We start from the raw sequence: 16,866 nt of genomic DNA on the forward strand, positions 1-16,866 counted from the left end.
ACAGTGAAAAATTAACGAGAGTGTACATTTTTATGCACATAGAAAGTTTGTTTAGGATTTGTGCTCATAATGGCTTGCAGTGTTTGTGATTTGGTCCTCTATCTATTCCAAACATATGGTAATGATACATAAAATTTTCTAAGAGAAAATTCAAAGGACATAGCCATGTGTAAAATCAATATAAATTCATCTATGGACCAGGAACTTAAGAAAACCACAGTGCTAATTGGGCTAAAACTACAGGTCTCAGAAACAAGCATAGGTAACTGAGAGCTCATTTCTCATGGAACAGTAGAAACTAAAAGTGTCAGACATAGGACAGGAGACTGGAGCCAGCCTCTTCTACCCCGACCCCTTTAAAGAAGATTCACCAAAGTTGTGATTGCCACCTGGGAAATGGCCCATATAAAACCCGGGAGTATGAGAGGAAGCAGACAGCCTTGCAACCAGGACATAGTGGTCCAAGCTGCTCAGAGGTTCAGTGATATCCCCGATATCATCAGGAATGGAGCCTTAGGTCATTTAATATAAGACCGGGCTCTGGACTAGGACCTGTCCCCAGGAGAGAGTGAGGAGTAGACAAATGGAGAGAGCGAATATCTCCTGCTGAGATGAGTGCGCATGCTGAAATTCCAAAATACATGGGGAACCAATGCTAAGAAGACAGCCAAGAAACCCCACAATCAAAATGTAAATTTACTCAAGAGAAAATAAAACTAATTAATTATTTTAAATTGACTTTGAAATCAAGTTTAGGATCCTCAGGGAGATAAAAGAAGGAATAGTAGTTATGAAAAAAGAGAACAAAAATTTGGAAACAGAAACAGGCAGAATGAAACCAAACCATGTGTATATCTTAGAGGACCAATTAAAAGTTCTAGAAATAAAAAAGTTACTGAAATTTAAAAAGCTCAACCCAGAGAATAAACTCTAGACCAGACATATTAGAATAGAGAATTCACAATTTGGAAGATAACACTAAATGTTTGAAGATAAACATGAAAACTATGAAATAACAGGTAAGAGACAGTGAGAGGCTACAATGTGTATCTAAAGGAGATGCAGAAGGAAAAGCATAGTGCCGGCCCAGTGGCCCAGCAGTTAAGTTCACACGTTCAACTTCTTGGAGGCCCTGGGTTCGCTGGTTCGGATCCTGGGTGCGGACATGGCACCGCTTGGCAATAAGCCATGCTGTGGTAGGCATCCCACGTACAAAGTAGAGGAAGATAGGCACGGATGTTAGCTCAGGGCAATCTTCCTTAGCAAAAGAGGAGGATTGGCAGCAGTTAGCTCAGGGCTAATCTTCCTAAAAAAAAAAAAAGAATGGCGGGAGTTTGATAGTTGGCATCTTGACAATGCAAGGTGCCAGATGACAATGGAGTAGTATCTCTAAAGTGCTGAGGGAAGATAAATAACAACCCAGAATTCCTCATTTGGTTAAACCATCATTCCAGAGGGCAAAATAAAGATATTTTCAGGCAGATGAAAATCAAGAGCATTTACCACTCACAGGCTTTTGTAAAAAGGACAGGTCTAGAGTATTCAGAAATTCACAATTTGGAAACCAAAAAAGCTTAGAGAACTGAAGTTGTTTTTTGGTAAGTTTTCAGCAAACTCATCTGGGGGCAAACTTTACCTAAACTAGTTTACGAGGCCAATTTTGGTCTTTCTTTATCCTACTTAGTGTGAGTATACATTTCACTGTGGAAATTTTAATATGCTTGACTGTGGGCTGCTACCCCACCCCCACTGGAGATGTTATATCACATCTGGTTTGTGCAACATAATGCTTGTACAAAATCAAAAAATTTGACAATTTCAAAATATAGAAGTCCCAAGGATTTCAGATAAGTAATTGTAGACCTTTCTTTCTTTCTTTCTTTTTTTCTTGAACAATTTTCAGCTTTTCTCCCCCAGTTTTATTGAGAAACAATTGACATACAAAACAACTCTGTATAAGTTTAAGGTGTACAGCTTAATGACTTGACATACGAATATTTTGTGAAATCAGCCTTTCTTTCTTTCTTTTTTTTTTGTGAGGAAGATTGTCCCTGAACTAAGATCTGTTGCCAATCTTCGTCTTTCTACTTGAGGAAGATTGTCCCTAAGTTAACATCTGTGCCAGTCTTCCTCTATTTTGTATGTGGGACGCTGCCACAGCATGGCTTGATGAGCAGTGCATAAGTGCACGCCCAGGATCCAAACCCATGAACCTCAGGCTGCCAAAGTGGAGTGCACGAACTTAACCACTACAGCACTGAGCCAGCCCCATGAAATCAGCCTTTCTTAAAGGCTGTACTTTAGCAAGAAAGTAATTGAACCAAGAGAGAAGGAACAAAATGCAAAAAACAGTAGTGAGCATGAAAATTGACATGAAATGTTGGTAAACTTAATTAACTATTCATTTTAAAGAGTAATAAATGGGGCAAGCCAAGTGGTTAAGTTCTCACACGCACGCTCCTCTGAGGCTGCCTTGGGTTTCACCAGTTCGGATCCTGGGCGCGGACATGGCACCGCTCATCCGGCCACGTTCAGGTGGCGTTCCACATGCCACAACTAGAAGGACATGCAACTAGGATATACAGCTATGTACTGGGGGGATGTGGGGAGATAAAGCAGAAAAAAAAAAGTAATAAATATTTTTTACATTTAAAGGTAGAGTCAAAAGAAATTAAAGACATCCAAATTGGAAAGGAAGAAGTAAAATTATCTCTGTTTGCAGATGACGTATCCTATGTATAGAGATTCCACAGAAAAGCTAGTAGAGCTAATAGACAGATCAGCAAAGATGTAGCATACAAAGTCAGTGCACAAAAATCAGTTGTGCTTTTCTACGCTAGCAATCAACACTCAAAAAGGAAATAAGGAAAGTAATTCCATTTACAATAGCATCTAAAAGAATTAAGTACTTGGGAATAAACCTAGCCAAGGAGGTGAAAGTCTTGCACACTGAAAACTGCAAAACTGCTGAATAAAATTAAAGAAGACCTAAATAAATGGAAAGACATCCCATGTCCATGGATAGGAGGACTTAACATTGTTAAGATGGCGATACTACCCAGAGGCAATCTACAGATTCATTACAATTCCTATCAGAATTCCAGCAGCCTTTTTCTCTGAAATGGAACAGCTGATCTTCAAATGCATATTTAATTTTAAGGGGCCCCGAATAGCGAGGTCAATCTTGAAAAAGATGGATGGATGAAGTTGGAGGACTCAAACTTCCCAAGTTTGAAACTTGATATAAGGCCACAGTAATTAAAACAGTGTGCTGCTGGCATAAAGACAGACACGGAGACTACTGGAATACAATCGAGAGCCCAGAAATAAACTCTCACGTGTCTAGTCGATTGATTTTCAACAAAGGTGGCAAGGGTACCATTCATGGGTGAAAGAACTGTTCAATGAGTCTTTTCAGCAAGTGGTTCTGGGAAAACTGGATATGCGCATTCAAAAGAAGGAAGTTGGATCCTTACCTTACACCTTATATAAAAATTAACTCAAGATGCATCAAAGACCTAAACTTAAGAGCCAAAGCTATAAAACTCTTAGAAAAAAATAATCCACTGCTTCATGACGTTGGATTTGGCAGTGATTTCATGGATATGACACCAAAAGCAACAGAGAACAAAAGAAAAAATAGATAAATTCAGACCTTTTGTGCATCAAAGGATACTATCAACAAAGTGAGAAGACAACCTATAGAATGGAGAAAATATTTGCAAATCATATATCTGATAAGGGATTCATATCCAGAGTATGTAAAGAACTCCTGCAACTCCACAACAGAAAAACAACTCAGTTCAAAAAAGAGCAAAGGACTTAAATAGACATTTCTGCAAAGAAGATATACAAATGGCTGGTAGCACATGAAAAGATACTTAACATCATTAATCATTAGGGAAATGCAAGTCAAAACCACAATGAGATACCACTTCACACCTACTAGGAGGGCTATTAAAAAAAAAGAAGAAGAAGAAAATTACAAGCTTTGGTGAGAATATGGAGAAATTGGAACCCTTGTGCATTCTCCTTGAGAATGTAAAATGGCACAGCCACTGTGGAAAACAGTTTTGTGGTTTCTCAAAAGGTTAAACATAGAACTACTATAAGGCACAGCAATTCCACTGCTAGGTACATATCCAAAAGAATTGAAAGCAAGGATTTGAACAGATATTTGTCCACCCTTGTTCATAGCCACATTGTTCACAGTAGCCAAAAGGTGGAAACAACCCAAGTGTTCATAGGCAGATGAATGGATAAACCAAATGCGTACATATATAATGGAATACTATTCAGCCTTGAAAAAGAATGAAATTTGATATATGCCACAACATGGATGGACCTTGAAAATGTTATGCTTAGTGAAATAAGCCAGACACAGAAGGACAAATGTTGTATGATTCCACTTACATGAGGTATCTAGAATAAGCAAATTCATAGAGAGAGAAAGTGGAATAGAGGTTACCAGAGTGTGGGAGGAAGGTGGAAGGGGGAGTTATTTTTTAATGAATACAGAGTTTTTATTGGGGATGATGGGAAATTTTGGGGTTTAGATAGTGATGATGGTTACACAAGATTGTGAATGTATTTAATGCCACTGAATTGTACACTTAGAATGGTTAAAATGATGTATATGTTATGGTTAAAATGATAAATATCATGAATGGTTAAAGTGATAAGTATTATGTTACATATATTTTACCACAATAAAAAAATTTTTATTAAAAAAAGGTAGAAATCAAATTCTAGACAATAATATCAGAAGATAAGAAGAATGCTAATAAGTTACTTAAAGTGTGCTTTGTTCCTTGCCTTGTTTTGGAGAGTAATAAAGATAATGAGTAATTAACATTTTAAAAAATCTGTAACTAAATATGTATGTTAAATTTTTAAGAGGAATACTAAAATATTACAGATTCTGTCATAGCTTCCAAACTAACAGAGGGTGGAGAAAGTAATTTTTAAAAAAACTTTACTAACACAATAAAAAGTAGGAAAAGAGAAGAAAAAATTAAAGAAGAAGAATAGTTCATAAAAAAAAACAAAATAACATGGCAGGACTTAACCAAATATATCAAAAACTCACTTATTAAAATACAGAGAATGTAGGATTGGATAAAAACAAAATCCAGCTATATACTACTCATAAGAGAAATACCTAAAATAAAATGACCCAGAAAGATTGAAATGAAAAGCGTAGAGAAAGATTTACCAGGCAAATAGTAATGAGAACAAAGCTGGTACTGCAGTGTTACAATGCTACTATCAGACCAAAGTCCTGGACGTTTAAAGAGTTTATAGGATGTAGACTTTCAGTATTTCCAGTGTGGCTAGCGCAAGTATAAATCCTCATACGTACTTTCCACCTGGTGTTACTTGTCTGTTTTTTCTTGTCTTTCTGAATCAACCACCACAGCTATTTATGGAGGAGTGTGTCCTGTGTGTTAGGTAATGGGATAGAGGCAAAGATGAGTACAACGTAAGTGCTTACTCCATATAACTTACAGTCTGGTGGGGGAAATGAGTCCAGTAACTTTAGAACAAGGCAGCAAATTGTGAGTACCAGCGCCATTGGAGAGTTGTAAGTGAGATGTGATGGGACCTGGGCGTCAGGGTGGAATCAGAAAAAGACTGTGCAAAACGTGGTGTTTGAGATGGTCCTGAAAGATTGGATAGATTTTTTTTTAAAGATTGGCACCTGAGCTAACATCTGTTGCCAATCTTCTTCTTCTTCTTCCTCTCCCTAAAGGCCCCAGTACATAGTTGTATGTTCTAGTTGTGGGTCCTTCTGGTTGTGCTGTGTGGGACACCGCCTCAGCGTGGCCTGATGAGCGGTGCTGGGTCTGCACCCAGGATCTGAACCAGGGAAACCCTGGGTTGCTGAAGTGGAGCACGTGAACTTAACCACTCAGCCACAGGGCTGGCCCCAGGATTGGATAGAATTTTAACAGATAGAGATAGGAAAAAGATATTTCAGGTTGAAGAGAAACCGTAAAGCTTTGAGCAATATTGTGTTTTCTGATTTTCGTTGTGGCCATCTTATCTAAAAGAGTTTTCACTGATTGTGTTAAGATCACCTGTTAACTCTTTAAGTACAGTGATTATGCTCTCCATACTGACCAGCTGCCACCCTAATCAAACATTTCTAATTATCTTTACTTTTAATTGAATGTGAATTTTATTGGTATGGGTTATCTAAAGGCAGTGGTCTAAATACAATTATAAATCACTTTATATTCACTGGGATATGAATATGACATTGTATTAATTTGTTTTATAAAATTTGTATTTTGTAAATTCTTGTGTAAATCCTTACTATCTGTACAGTGAGGCCCACCCAGATCCTTCAATGCGTAAATTATTGTCATTGAAAAAAAGATATTTTTAAAAAGCTACAGTAAGGATATAATTTCACTGGTATTAGTTCTTTTACAGTGTAGACCGTGACCTAGGCACCAGCTTTTTTCCCTTGGGGAGTATGAAGCACACTTTGGAACTAATTCTTTGCTGTATGGCTTCATAAATTTAGGCTAGAATATTATCATTTTAGACTTCATTTGCTAGCAATGTGGCCTCCTCCATTTACCTGTAACAGTTCATTTGCTTTATTTTTCATTTTCCTTTGCTCAAAACAACAGCATCGCCGCAAACTGCATGGTTAGGCGAACACTTTTCATTGCTTGTTAAAAATCTCTCTTCTAACCTAATCCTTTGCCAGATGTTGTTCTCATACTCCCTCACAGTGTCTTAGAAGTAGATTTCCACACTAGTTTTCCATGGAGGGAAGAATGTGTAATTTGCTTTTTCATATAGTGTTGTTAATATTAACAGGAAGAGGCTAATTTTACCCAAAGTGATAACATACTCTATCAACGACAGTTTAGACACTTCCCCATGAACTTGGTCAGGGACAAGGAAAATGGAATAGGTGGCTCCTGAAATTTTTTCCTGTTTAATTCAGAGATTCAGATTTTTTCCCCTTTAAGCGGTCAACAAATGAAAAGTGGCATTTGGAATTACCACTGTCCCTCTATTGCTTGCCATCTTCAGTTTAATTTCTGCCTCTGTCTAACACATTTTCCACTCATGATTTACTTGTCAGGGAATTTAGGAATTTTCTCGAACCTGAAGTCTGCCTTTGGTAGTGACGATTACTGGAGAATTGCCTATTCTTTGGTGGAATTTCCATTTTTAGATTACGCCTGGCTCTACAGCCTTTATTTCTTTGGCAGAAGAACCCAAAGGCAATGGAGTATATTTTTTTCCCCTTCCCCGGCCCAGCTTAAACAATGACTCACTTGGGCCCTGGGGCTTTGCTTCATACTCTGATTCAGGGGCCACTTTCTACCCTCCTTCTCTTTGCCTTTAGTGTTCTGTCTGGAACCTTGTGTATCCTTTGGCACATGGATTTGCCTCTGAGGTTCTTGTCAAAGAGGTATTCAATACCCTCCCCCCACCCCAAACTGGAACTGACAACTCACTTACGGCCCTGTAAGCGATATTGTTCTATGGCAGCTGGTAAAGGTCAGAGAGTATAGAAAGAATGTCTTTAAGGAAACAGAATTCCAAAAGAGATAGGGGGAGAAGTATTCTCCAAAAACATATGAGTGCCAGAGTCATCCAGTTGAAGACTGGAGGATTTCCCTCTGGATGGATGCTCCAGTGGCTGCTTTAAACTTCCTCAGTGTACATGTGGGAGGTGGGAAGCTCCGAGAGGAAGTGGACTCCAACTGGACTCAGAGGGATGTGGTTCTGTGAAGGGACTTCCTCACAGTTCAGAGTTTTGTCTAATCTATAGTTCAGAGTTTTGTTGGAGAAAAAAGATTTTCCCCCTTTTTGGCAACGGTTCTATCTGGCCTTGATATTTCATTCTGATTCCAGCTTTCCAGAACTATCCATCTAATGATGATTTCTTGATTTTTCTCTTTGCAGTTTTAACAGTGTATGTCAGGGAACTCACGTTCTCTTTCGGGAATTCAGCTTCATCCAAGCCACCCCTCACAATAGGGCATCCTTCTTACGGGCCTTCTGGAGATGCTTCCGAACTGTGGGCAAAAATGGTGGTAAGTCTTCACAAATTCTTTTCTTGCCTTCCTTTCTTCCTTCCAAACTTCTGTCTTTCTTTTGTTCCTATAAATACTGCTTGAGTGCGTGCTATTCAAGGCTCTCAGAACACCTTACCCTTTTTTTTTTGAGGAAGATTGGCCCTGAGCTAACACCTGTGTCCATCTTCCTCTACTCTATATGTGGGACGCCTGCCACAGCATGGCTTGATAACTGGTGCATAGGTCCCCACCTGGGATCCTAACTGGTGAACTTGGGCCGCTGAAGCAGAGCGCACAAACTTAACTGCTCTGCCACCAGCCGGCCCCAGAACACCTTACTTTTAAGGTGCTATCCATCATGTGTCAGAGATACCACCAACACTGCTACTACCATCACTGTCACTAATGATACTTACTAAGAGCCAAGTGTAGCTGTGAGCATTTTACGTGTAGTAATTCATTCAATCTTCACAACATTTCTCTATGGTTGATACTATAGTCCCCATTTTATAACCAATGAAACTGAGGATCAGAGGAGTTCAATAACTTGACAGATTCCATGGTAAATGCTGAGGCCAGATTCGTACCCAGGCAGTCTGGCTCCAGAGCCTTTGCTCTTGGCAAATATTAAAATGCCATCCACCCAACTGAAGGAATGCTGTGAATACAAAGAAGGAAGCTCCTGAGTGGGGGGTGGGAAGGGAGTACTACTCTAGAGAAAGGGGAGAGAGTGGGGTAGAGAAGGTTCTCCTGAGAACTGGTGTGATGATATCTGAGTTCTAGAAAGATCATTCTAAAGGCAGTGTGGAAATGGCTTCGAGGGCGAGACTGGAAGCTAGGAGCGTAGTCAGGAGAATCTCAGCAGCTGAGGAGAGAGAGCGAGAGTCAGCACTAAGGCAGGATCCGTGGAGGCGGACGGGGCGCTTTCAGAGACAGCAGCCACAGGATGTGCTGATTGGGTTCCGCCTCTGAGGTGAGTGAGAAGACCAGTGATCAATTTCCAGGTAAGTGTACAGTTCTGCAGTGTTACGTACGCTCACACTGCTCTGAAACCATCGCCACCATCCATCTCCAGAACCTTTTCATCTTCCCAAACTGAAACTCTGTATCCATTAAACACTGTCTCCAACCCCCTTCCCAGTCCTTGGTAACCGCCACTGTGCTTTGGCTCTAGGAATTAGACTATCCAAGGTGCCTCACATGAATGGAGTCATATAATATTTATCCTTTTGTAAATCACTAATTTCACTTAACATCATATCCTCAGAGTTCATTCACATTGTGACGTGTCAGAATTTCCTTCCTTTTAGAGGCTGAATAACATTCCATTGTATGTGTATACATTTTGTTTATCCATCTGTCAATGGATCCTTGGTGGCTGGCGTCCATCCTTTGGCTAATGTGAATGATGTGATATGTTAAGTTTTTGAAAAGTTGAAATGTCTTTGTGACACAGTGAAGAAGCTTCATTAAGCAGCAGGAAATACTCAGGTTCTAGAAATACAGACTTTGGGAAGCACAATAAAAATTACTAAAGTAAGATTTGCGTTTCACCCTAAAATCCTTGAGAGAAAAGCTGTTGAACTGGAAAATGCGAGTCCCTTTTATATTTGCATATTTGGTTTGACATCTTATGATTATATTCCGAGGAAAATATTAAGAAAAACATTGAAAATGTCTTAATTGAGTCTTTATGTTGGTGAGGTAAAGGGCAAAAGATACCGTCTGAGAGCTTCTTTTTACAAATGGCACTCGATTGTTACATTCAGAATATTAAAATAGGTGAAATTGCTCTGAAACTTTCAGATTTAGAACCTCTGCATCAAAATCTTTGTTCACGTCTGTTTTCAAGGGCCTGTTCTCTTTCCTACCTTCATATTATGTTTTTCCGAATAAGTATTGAATACCTTTAAGACTATAGTGATTTCTAACTAATAGTGTTCTCTAGTGATCCTAACTTAAAGTAGAAGAAGGCCTAACCTGTTGCCTCATTCATTCAACAAATATTTCCTGTAGCCTCATTCACTCAACAAATATTTCCTGTAGCCTTACCATGTGCCTGGCGCTGGAGTCACAGTAAGTGAGCAGGTAAATCCCCTGCTTTCGTTGACTTTACGACATCCCCCACCCTGCTCTAAAGGATGCCACTGCTACTTTGTATATAGGTCCTGAAACTTTTTCTAGAACTCCTTCTACCTAGTATCTTAGATCATTTCCACTAGCCTCAGAAATAGGTAGGGTAGGTATTATTGCGCCCAGTTTGTAAATAATGAAATCGTGTGACTTGCAGAAGGATTGTGCGGTGGATTAGTAACCAAACTGGAAATAGAACGCAGATTTACTGATATGCTAATGTGCTGTTTCTACTGTTCCAATCACAGCTTCTGTGACATGTAACTCTAGAGGTCATCCATCTCAATTATACTGTCATGCAAGAAGTACTTAGTGTGCTGAGAATAGCATCATCTCCGTTACGGAATATACGTTCTAGTGGGCAGAAATCAATGTGGACTCAATTTTAAGTGAATTACCTCAGAAAAACTAACCCTTTGGTCTCTACATAAACAAAACTGGGAGCTATGGATATATAAGTGGTTTGTACTATTTCATCAGAAGCTGTCTTTCCCAGTCCTTTCCCAGTCTCTTAATCAGTCAGCAAATATTTATTAAATACTCACTATATTGAAGAATGGCATATACAGCTAGAGCTGGTTTCTGTGAACTAGCACGTGGAGATAACTATGGAAAACATTCTTTAGATATCCTTAATTCCCTTCTTGATTTAGAAGAGGGGCCTCTTCAGGAATTTATTTTCTATCACGAGGGATCCATATAGCATTTGGACTAAGCAGATGTGGGTTTCTTTATCTTTCTTACAGCAGCTGCCAGTGGTTCATCCAGCTGCTGAGAGGAGGCAGCTCCAAGTTCTCCCTGTGTCTCCTGTGCCATAAACAAGACCTGGATTTTACGCTAGATGTTTATTGTCATGCTTCTTAATCAGACAGCCTTTGATTTCTTAAAGACCGAATACAACATTTGTGTCTAGGTGATCCGAAAATCTTTGGTTAAATAGTTTTTATATATTCTCAGTTTCTTCCAGGAAACTTTAGAACATCTTTCAGTCCCAGAATGTGTCAGTCCCCAATTTTAATCCAGAATGAGCAAAAACACTCAGAGGCAGGCTTCCAAAACAAAGGATTTATTAAGCCCCATTTTTTCAATTAGAATCCCAAGTACCAGACTCCTACTCAGTGGAGCTGCTACTGTATCGTTCTCCTGCAAATGACGTCCTTAGAACATCATGTCCACAGTTAGCATTATCAGGAGGAAACCGACTCTTCTGGGAGGTAGCAAAAGAAGAGCACGTCTAAAACTGAAGCCACCTGTAGAAAACTAAGGACCTGATCCCTTCTGGCCAGAAACATTTGATCCCAGTTTTTACCAAGTACAGAGATGCAATGTCATTTCTGCAGGACTGAGTATTGAATGATGCTAATTTTCCTTTGTCTAAATTTCAAATAACCTCATAAAGACTGTTGTGGACCTCTTGCTATCTAGGCAACTTTAGACTTGTAGAAGCAAAAAAGATCTATTCAAATATAACAAGCCGGGCCGGCCCCGTGGCCAAGTGGTTAAGTTCGCGCGCTCTGCTTCCGCGGCCCAGGGTTCCACTGGTTTGGATCCTGGGCGCGGACATGGCACCACTCATTAGGCCGTGCTGAGGCGGCATCCCACGTGCCACAACTAGAGGGACCCACAACTCAAAATATACAACTATGCACTGGGGGAATTTGGGGAGGAAAAAGCAGGGAAAAAAAAAAGATTGGCAACAGTTGTTAGCTCAGGTGCCAATCTTAAAAAAAAAAAAAACATATATATATATAATTAAACCTTTAAAAGTCAACTTCTCACTTTGGTATTTCTTTCAATGTAGAAAGGTTAATCTGAATTTTCCAAGTCTGGCAAAGATTGTAATTGCTTTGAAGGAATCTTCACTTCTGTTTAGGGATATTAGTTCAAAAGAGTTTTTTGTCCAGTTTATTAGAATAGAATTTTGAGCTTTGTGCTTTTATCAGTGAATATATATATTTCATTTAATAAAATCATGATAGGTACTTCTTCTTCTGCCCATGAAGGAATTGTGCTCCTGCCATAAACAACTGGAAAATCAGATAAAGAATCTGAAACAACCGTTTCAGACATTGGACAACAGTCAGTGTGGGACTGTGGTCCCTGAGAGGCACTTGCCAAGAGGCAGTACAGGAAGGGAGACTGTCACAGAGCCCAGGAGTCTTCCTGAGTTGAGGAGGCAGAGACTGGGCTCTAGGGAGGCCAAGTGGCCAGAATTTGCAGGGCTGGGCACAGCGAGGAGGGCGTTGCCCAGTGAGCTTCAGAGAGCTACAAGGGGATATTTGAGGCCGTAGCTTCAAACTCTGCACATGTGTGGACTGGGAAAAGAACCACCAGAAAGCAGCAGGCCAAGCAATTCCTGGAGTGTACACAGGGCTGGGGGTAGTTCCCACTTCCACCATCTGGAGTGGAGAAGCCCCAGAATACACAGGGCATGGGCGTGGGATAGAGTCCTCAGCAACTTGGAAGCAGAAAGGATTAAACTGATCTGCAAGTAATTTAACTGTATAACAGAACAAAATTCAATACTCCTTAAAGAAATTCAATAAAATCTAGCACTCAACAACATAAAATTCTAAAGTCTGGCATCCAATTAAAAATTACCGGACGTTAAAAGAAGCAGGAAGATGTGACCCATAACCAGGAGAAAAATCAATCAATAGAAACACAGACCCAGAAATGACTGAGATGACAGAATTAGCTAACAAGGACCTTTAAACAATTATTTTAAATCATATAGATATGCTTAAGTATGTAAAGAAAAACGTGAATATGATTAGGAGATTAAGGGGAGATGTTAAAAAGATCCAGGGGGGCTGCCCTCATGGCCTAGTGGTTAAGTGCACTACACTTTGGCTGCCCAGGATCTCAGGTTTGGATTCTAGGCGTGGACCTACTCCACTCATCAGCCATGCTGTGGCAGCGTCCCACATATAAAATAGAGGAAGACTGCCACAAATGTTAGCTCAGGGCTAATCTTCCTCAAGCAAAAAAAGAGGAAGATTGGCAATAGATGTTAGCTCAGCTAATCTTCCTCAGCAACAGCAAAAAAAAGATCCCAATGGAATTTCTAGATATAAAAAAAAATCAGAAATGAAAATAATGTTAATAATAGCAATTAGCATTTATTAAGTGCTTCCTGTGTAGATTATCTCATTTTTCTTCACAGCAATCCAATGTATTAGGTAGATACTATTATATCTCCTTTGCACAGAAAATGAAACTGAAATTGAGAAAGTTAACTAACTTGTTCTGGTTCACACACCTAGTAAGTGAAAAAACCAATGCCGAAGAAGGCAGAAAGCTAACGAGAGACAATATTATTTTTTCAATGCATTCTCCATAGCTAGTATATGAGATGCTTAAAATACAAATAAGTAAATGACAATACTTGCCCCCAGGAGGTCACATTCCTGGAGAAGAAATAGAGTAGTCTAGAAATAGTTTCCGTAGGATATAAATGATTATTAGAGCCGTATGTAAGATTCAGTGATGGTACAGAGGAGGAAATCGTTCGTCCTGCAGAAGTTGAGGAAGGCTATAAAGGAGTAAAGACAGTTGGGATGGATCTTGGAGTAGTAGAAAGCTGTTAAACAAATAAGGAGTACATTTTAAAAAGAACAAACAAGATTTTGGAAAGTATGATAGCGTGAAGCAACACGGTTCCTTTGGGAAAGGGTGAGAAGTTCCTTGTGGCTGGTGCTTAGCACATAAGCAGGAAATGTCAGTGGTCAATCAGAAGGACCTTATCAGTTTGTGTGGTATTGTCACATATGACACTGGCAGAAGCTTGGAAAATAGAATGGAAGGCAGGTAGTAAGACCGAAGACAGAGACCTGTGTTAGAGCTGTTTACAGTAGAACAGGAAGTGGCATGGAGATGAAGAGCTATTTAAGGAGTTGGTTTGACAGGACTTGCTGATCAATTGGGTGTGGCGTGTCGGAGAGGAGAGTCGAGAATGAATGCCAGGATCTAAAGTATTGCCAATTTCATCCCTCCCTAGCTTTTTTTCCTTCACCTATTGTGTTTTACTCTGAATTCATGGTGGTTTTGTCTTCATAGCGTAGGTATATTCATTCACTCAACAAACATTTATGTATTCGATTGCTAGTGATAAAGCAGTGAGTGGAGCAGACAGAACTTCCTGCTCACATGGAGTTTGTGGTCTGATAATCAGAGATTTGGAAAAAAGTCCCTGCTTTTATGAAAGGAGCTAACATTCCAGGAATCAGAGAATTGCACTGGATCTGTATGATCATATGGTAAAAACTTGCTTTTTTCTAAAACAGCTAAAGTTACGGTGGGTGAAGTGATCTCCAGGGAAAATGCAGACAATGTAGGCTGAGATTAAGCTTTTGGTCTGACTTCTCTGTGTAATTGCCTCAAGCTTCCGCTTGATTTTGCTTGTCACTAACCCTCATCCTCACCCCTAAAAACCTCTCTGTGAGGGTTAACAGTGCTTACTTCAGGAGTGGGGTGGCTGTCTTGTTTGAAATATTAGAGAGCATTTGTTGCCTTTGTAATTTTTTAAACAAACAAACAAAACTCCCTCCATGTAATCTCTTCCCTCCTGTGGTTTCCTCCAGCCGTCCATCTTCACCTGCTCCCCGCTGCGCTTCCCCTCTCCTCATTTTCCCCAGAAACCTCGTGTGACCCATAAACAATTTCTTCAACCTCTAGTTCCTGTTTCCTGTCTCCCATTTTCCTTATTTCTTCTCAGTTCCTAATTTTCCCTCCTTTTTCATTTTTCCTTCCTTCTTCAGAATCTTTTCCTCAGGGAGAACGTTGCTATCTGATGTCCCCCCAAATCTTTCACCTCACTACCTCCAGAAACTTTAATCTTTCCCTCTATTTACGTTCCCCTTTCTTCTATTTCGGTTATTTGGGGCTGTCACACGTCACACAAGCATTTCTGGAGTGCTTTTGTCACCACCTCCTCTCCCACGCAACCCTCCTCACCCGCTGTACATAATACCCTTAGGTTGTAACCGCTCTCTGTCCTTTTAGGTCTTAGTTTAAAGGTCAGCTCCTTAAAGGGCCTTCTCTGTGACTCCCTTCCTCATCTGAATTAGATGCCTTCATTATTCTTTTTCAAATTATCCTATAATTTTTAGTCATATCATTTATTACAGTTTCTGACTAAATATTTTTGGGATGACACTTTACTCAGTGCCTGTATTCCTTATTAAATTGTAAGCTTTATGAGGGCAAGAACTTTGTTTATTTTGCCAATAATTATATTCCTGGCACCTAACAAACCTAAAAAGCTTCTTTTTTGTTATTTAATATGAAGACCCACCATTTTACAATCACTATACAGAAGATAGATTATTGAATGGATTATAGTATGCTCTCTTTTATTATAGAGGGTAGGGTTGGTTTTCAAAATCTGCTTTACACTAAATTTTCAATATTGTGTAGGAGTCTTGATTTAAAATAATAATAGCTACCACTTATTGACCATCTACTGTATGCAAGACACTAAACTTCGTGGTCAGAGTCTCCGATAAAAACTGGCCCATTCAGAACTATGCTGTATGAAATGACACCTAATTAAAATAATATCCAGTACCCACGGCTGCTTCCAAACAAGAATTGGAGAGATTTAGATCCTGCTCTGTCTGCAGACTTGAAGCGTTGGTGAGGATCTCTTGTAGCACCTCCTTCCCTTCTTTTGTGTGCTAGGTCCAGCCGTCATGCTGTGAAAGAGATCCCAAGCCAGAGGTCAGATGACTTCACGTGCCTTGGCCTGCAGATATGTTTTCTTTGGCTGCAGTGTTAAAAAAATTTTTTTTAATTAAATACCAACATTTAATATAAAAATCTCGATTCAGTCTCACTTAAAGAATGGAAAATCCATTCCATTCCAGTCCCATGTCCACATTCCAACAGGGAGACAGTCCGGCCGGGCGGAGGTGCAGCTGCTCCCTTCAGAGCGGTCGTGTGGCCTCAGATGTACCACCAGCCCCAGCTGCCTTGCATCACCTGCTTACGTTTCCTGCCTGGCCTCCGAAGGCATGTGAGTTTGCTGCCATCGCTGGAACTTCTTGGTCCGTTTATAATCACTTGAAAGGTAGGGTTACACACTTAATTCAGAACAAGGAATCAGAAGCTTATTCCTCAACTAGATTCTCTTTCTCTTTTCTCCTTGTCATCATGATGTCTCAAAAAATTTTAGAATTAGAAAGGACCTTAGAAGTCATCTTGTCTTGAAACTAGGTCTAGGGGTTTTTTAAATATATATGTATTTCTTTTTATTATGGTAAAATATACGTAACATAAAATTACCATTCTAACCACCTTTTAAATTGAGAAATCTTTTTTTGGTGGTAAAATATAAATAACATAAAATTTACCATTTTAATCATTTTTAAGTACACAGTTCAGTGGCATTAACTACATTTCTGCAGCCATCACCACCATCCATCTCCCTAACTTTTTCATCTTCCTACACTGCAACATTTTACCCAATAAAAAATAACTCCCCATTTCTGCCTCCTCCAGCCCCTAATAACCACTGTTTTACTTTATGTCTTTATGTATTTGACTAGTTTATGTACCTCATGTAAATGGAATCATACAATATTTGTCCTTTTGTGTCTTATTTCACTAAGCATGATGTTTTCACAGTTTATCCATGTTGTAGCGTGTATCAGAGTTTCATTCATTCCTGAGTAATATTCCACAG

General features: G+C 39.5%; 1 protein-coding gene across 5 annotated transcripts in view; it reads left to right on the forward strand.

Annotated features, from left to right (window-relative positions):
• The window catches only part of CSTPP1 (centriolar satellite-associated tubulin polyglutamylase complex regulator 1), a 182,422-nt gene that overhangs the window by 76,815 nt on the left and 88,741 nt on the right, over nt 1–16,866 (forward strand). For 3 of the 5 annotated variants that reach the window (XM_044750326.2, XM_014861320.3, XM_014861319.3), the window contains exon 3: nt 7,936–8,066. In XM_044750326.2, coding sequence (XP_044606261.2) covers nt 7,936–8,066 — 131 coding nt within the window. Of the gene's footprint in view, nt 1–7,935; nt 8,067–16,070; nt 16,252–16,866 lie in introns of all 5 variants that reach the window. The other 2 variants (XM_070487648.1, XM_070487647.1) reach the window with 1 other exon arrangement.

Source organism: Equus asinus, chromosome 17, assembly GCF_041296235.1.
Source record: "Equus asinus isolate D_3611 breed Donkey chromosome 17, EquAss-T2T_v2, whole genome shotgun sequence".
In the NCBI taxonomy this organism is placed as follows: Eukaryota; Metazoa; Chordata; class Mammalia; order Perissodactyla; family Equidae; genus Equus; species Equus asinus.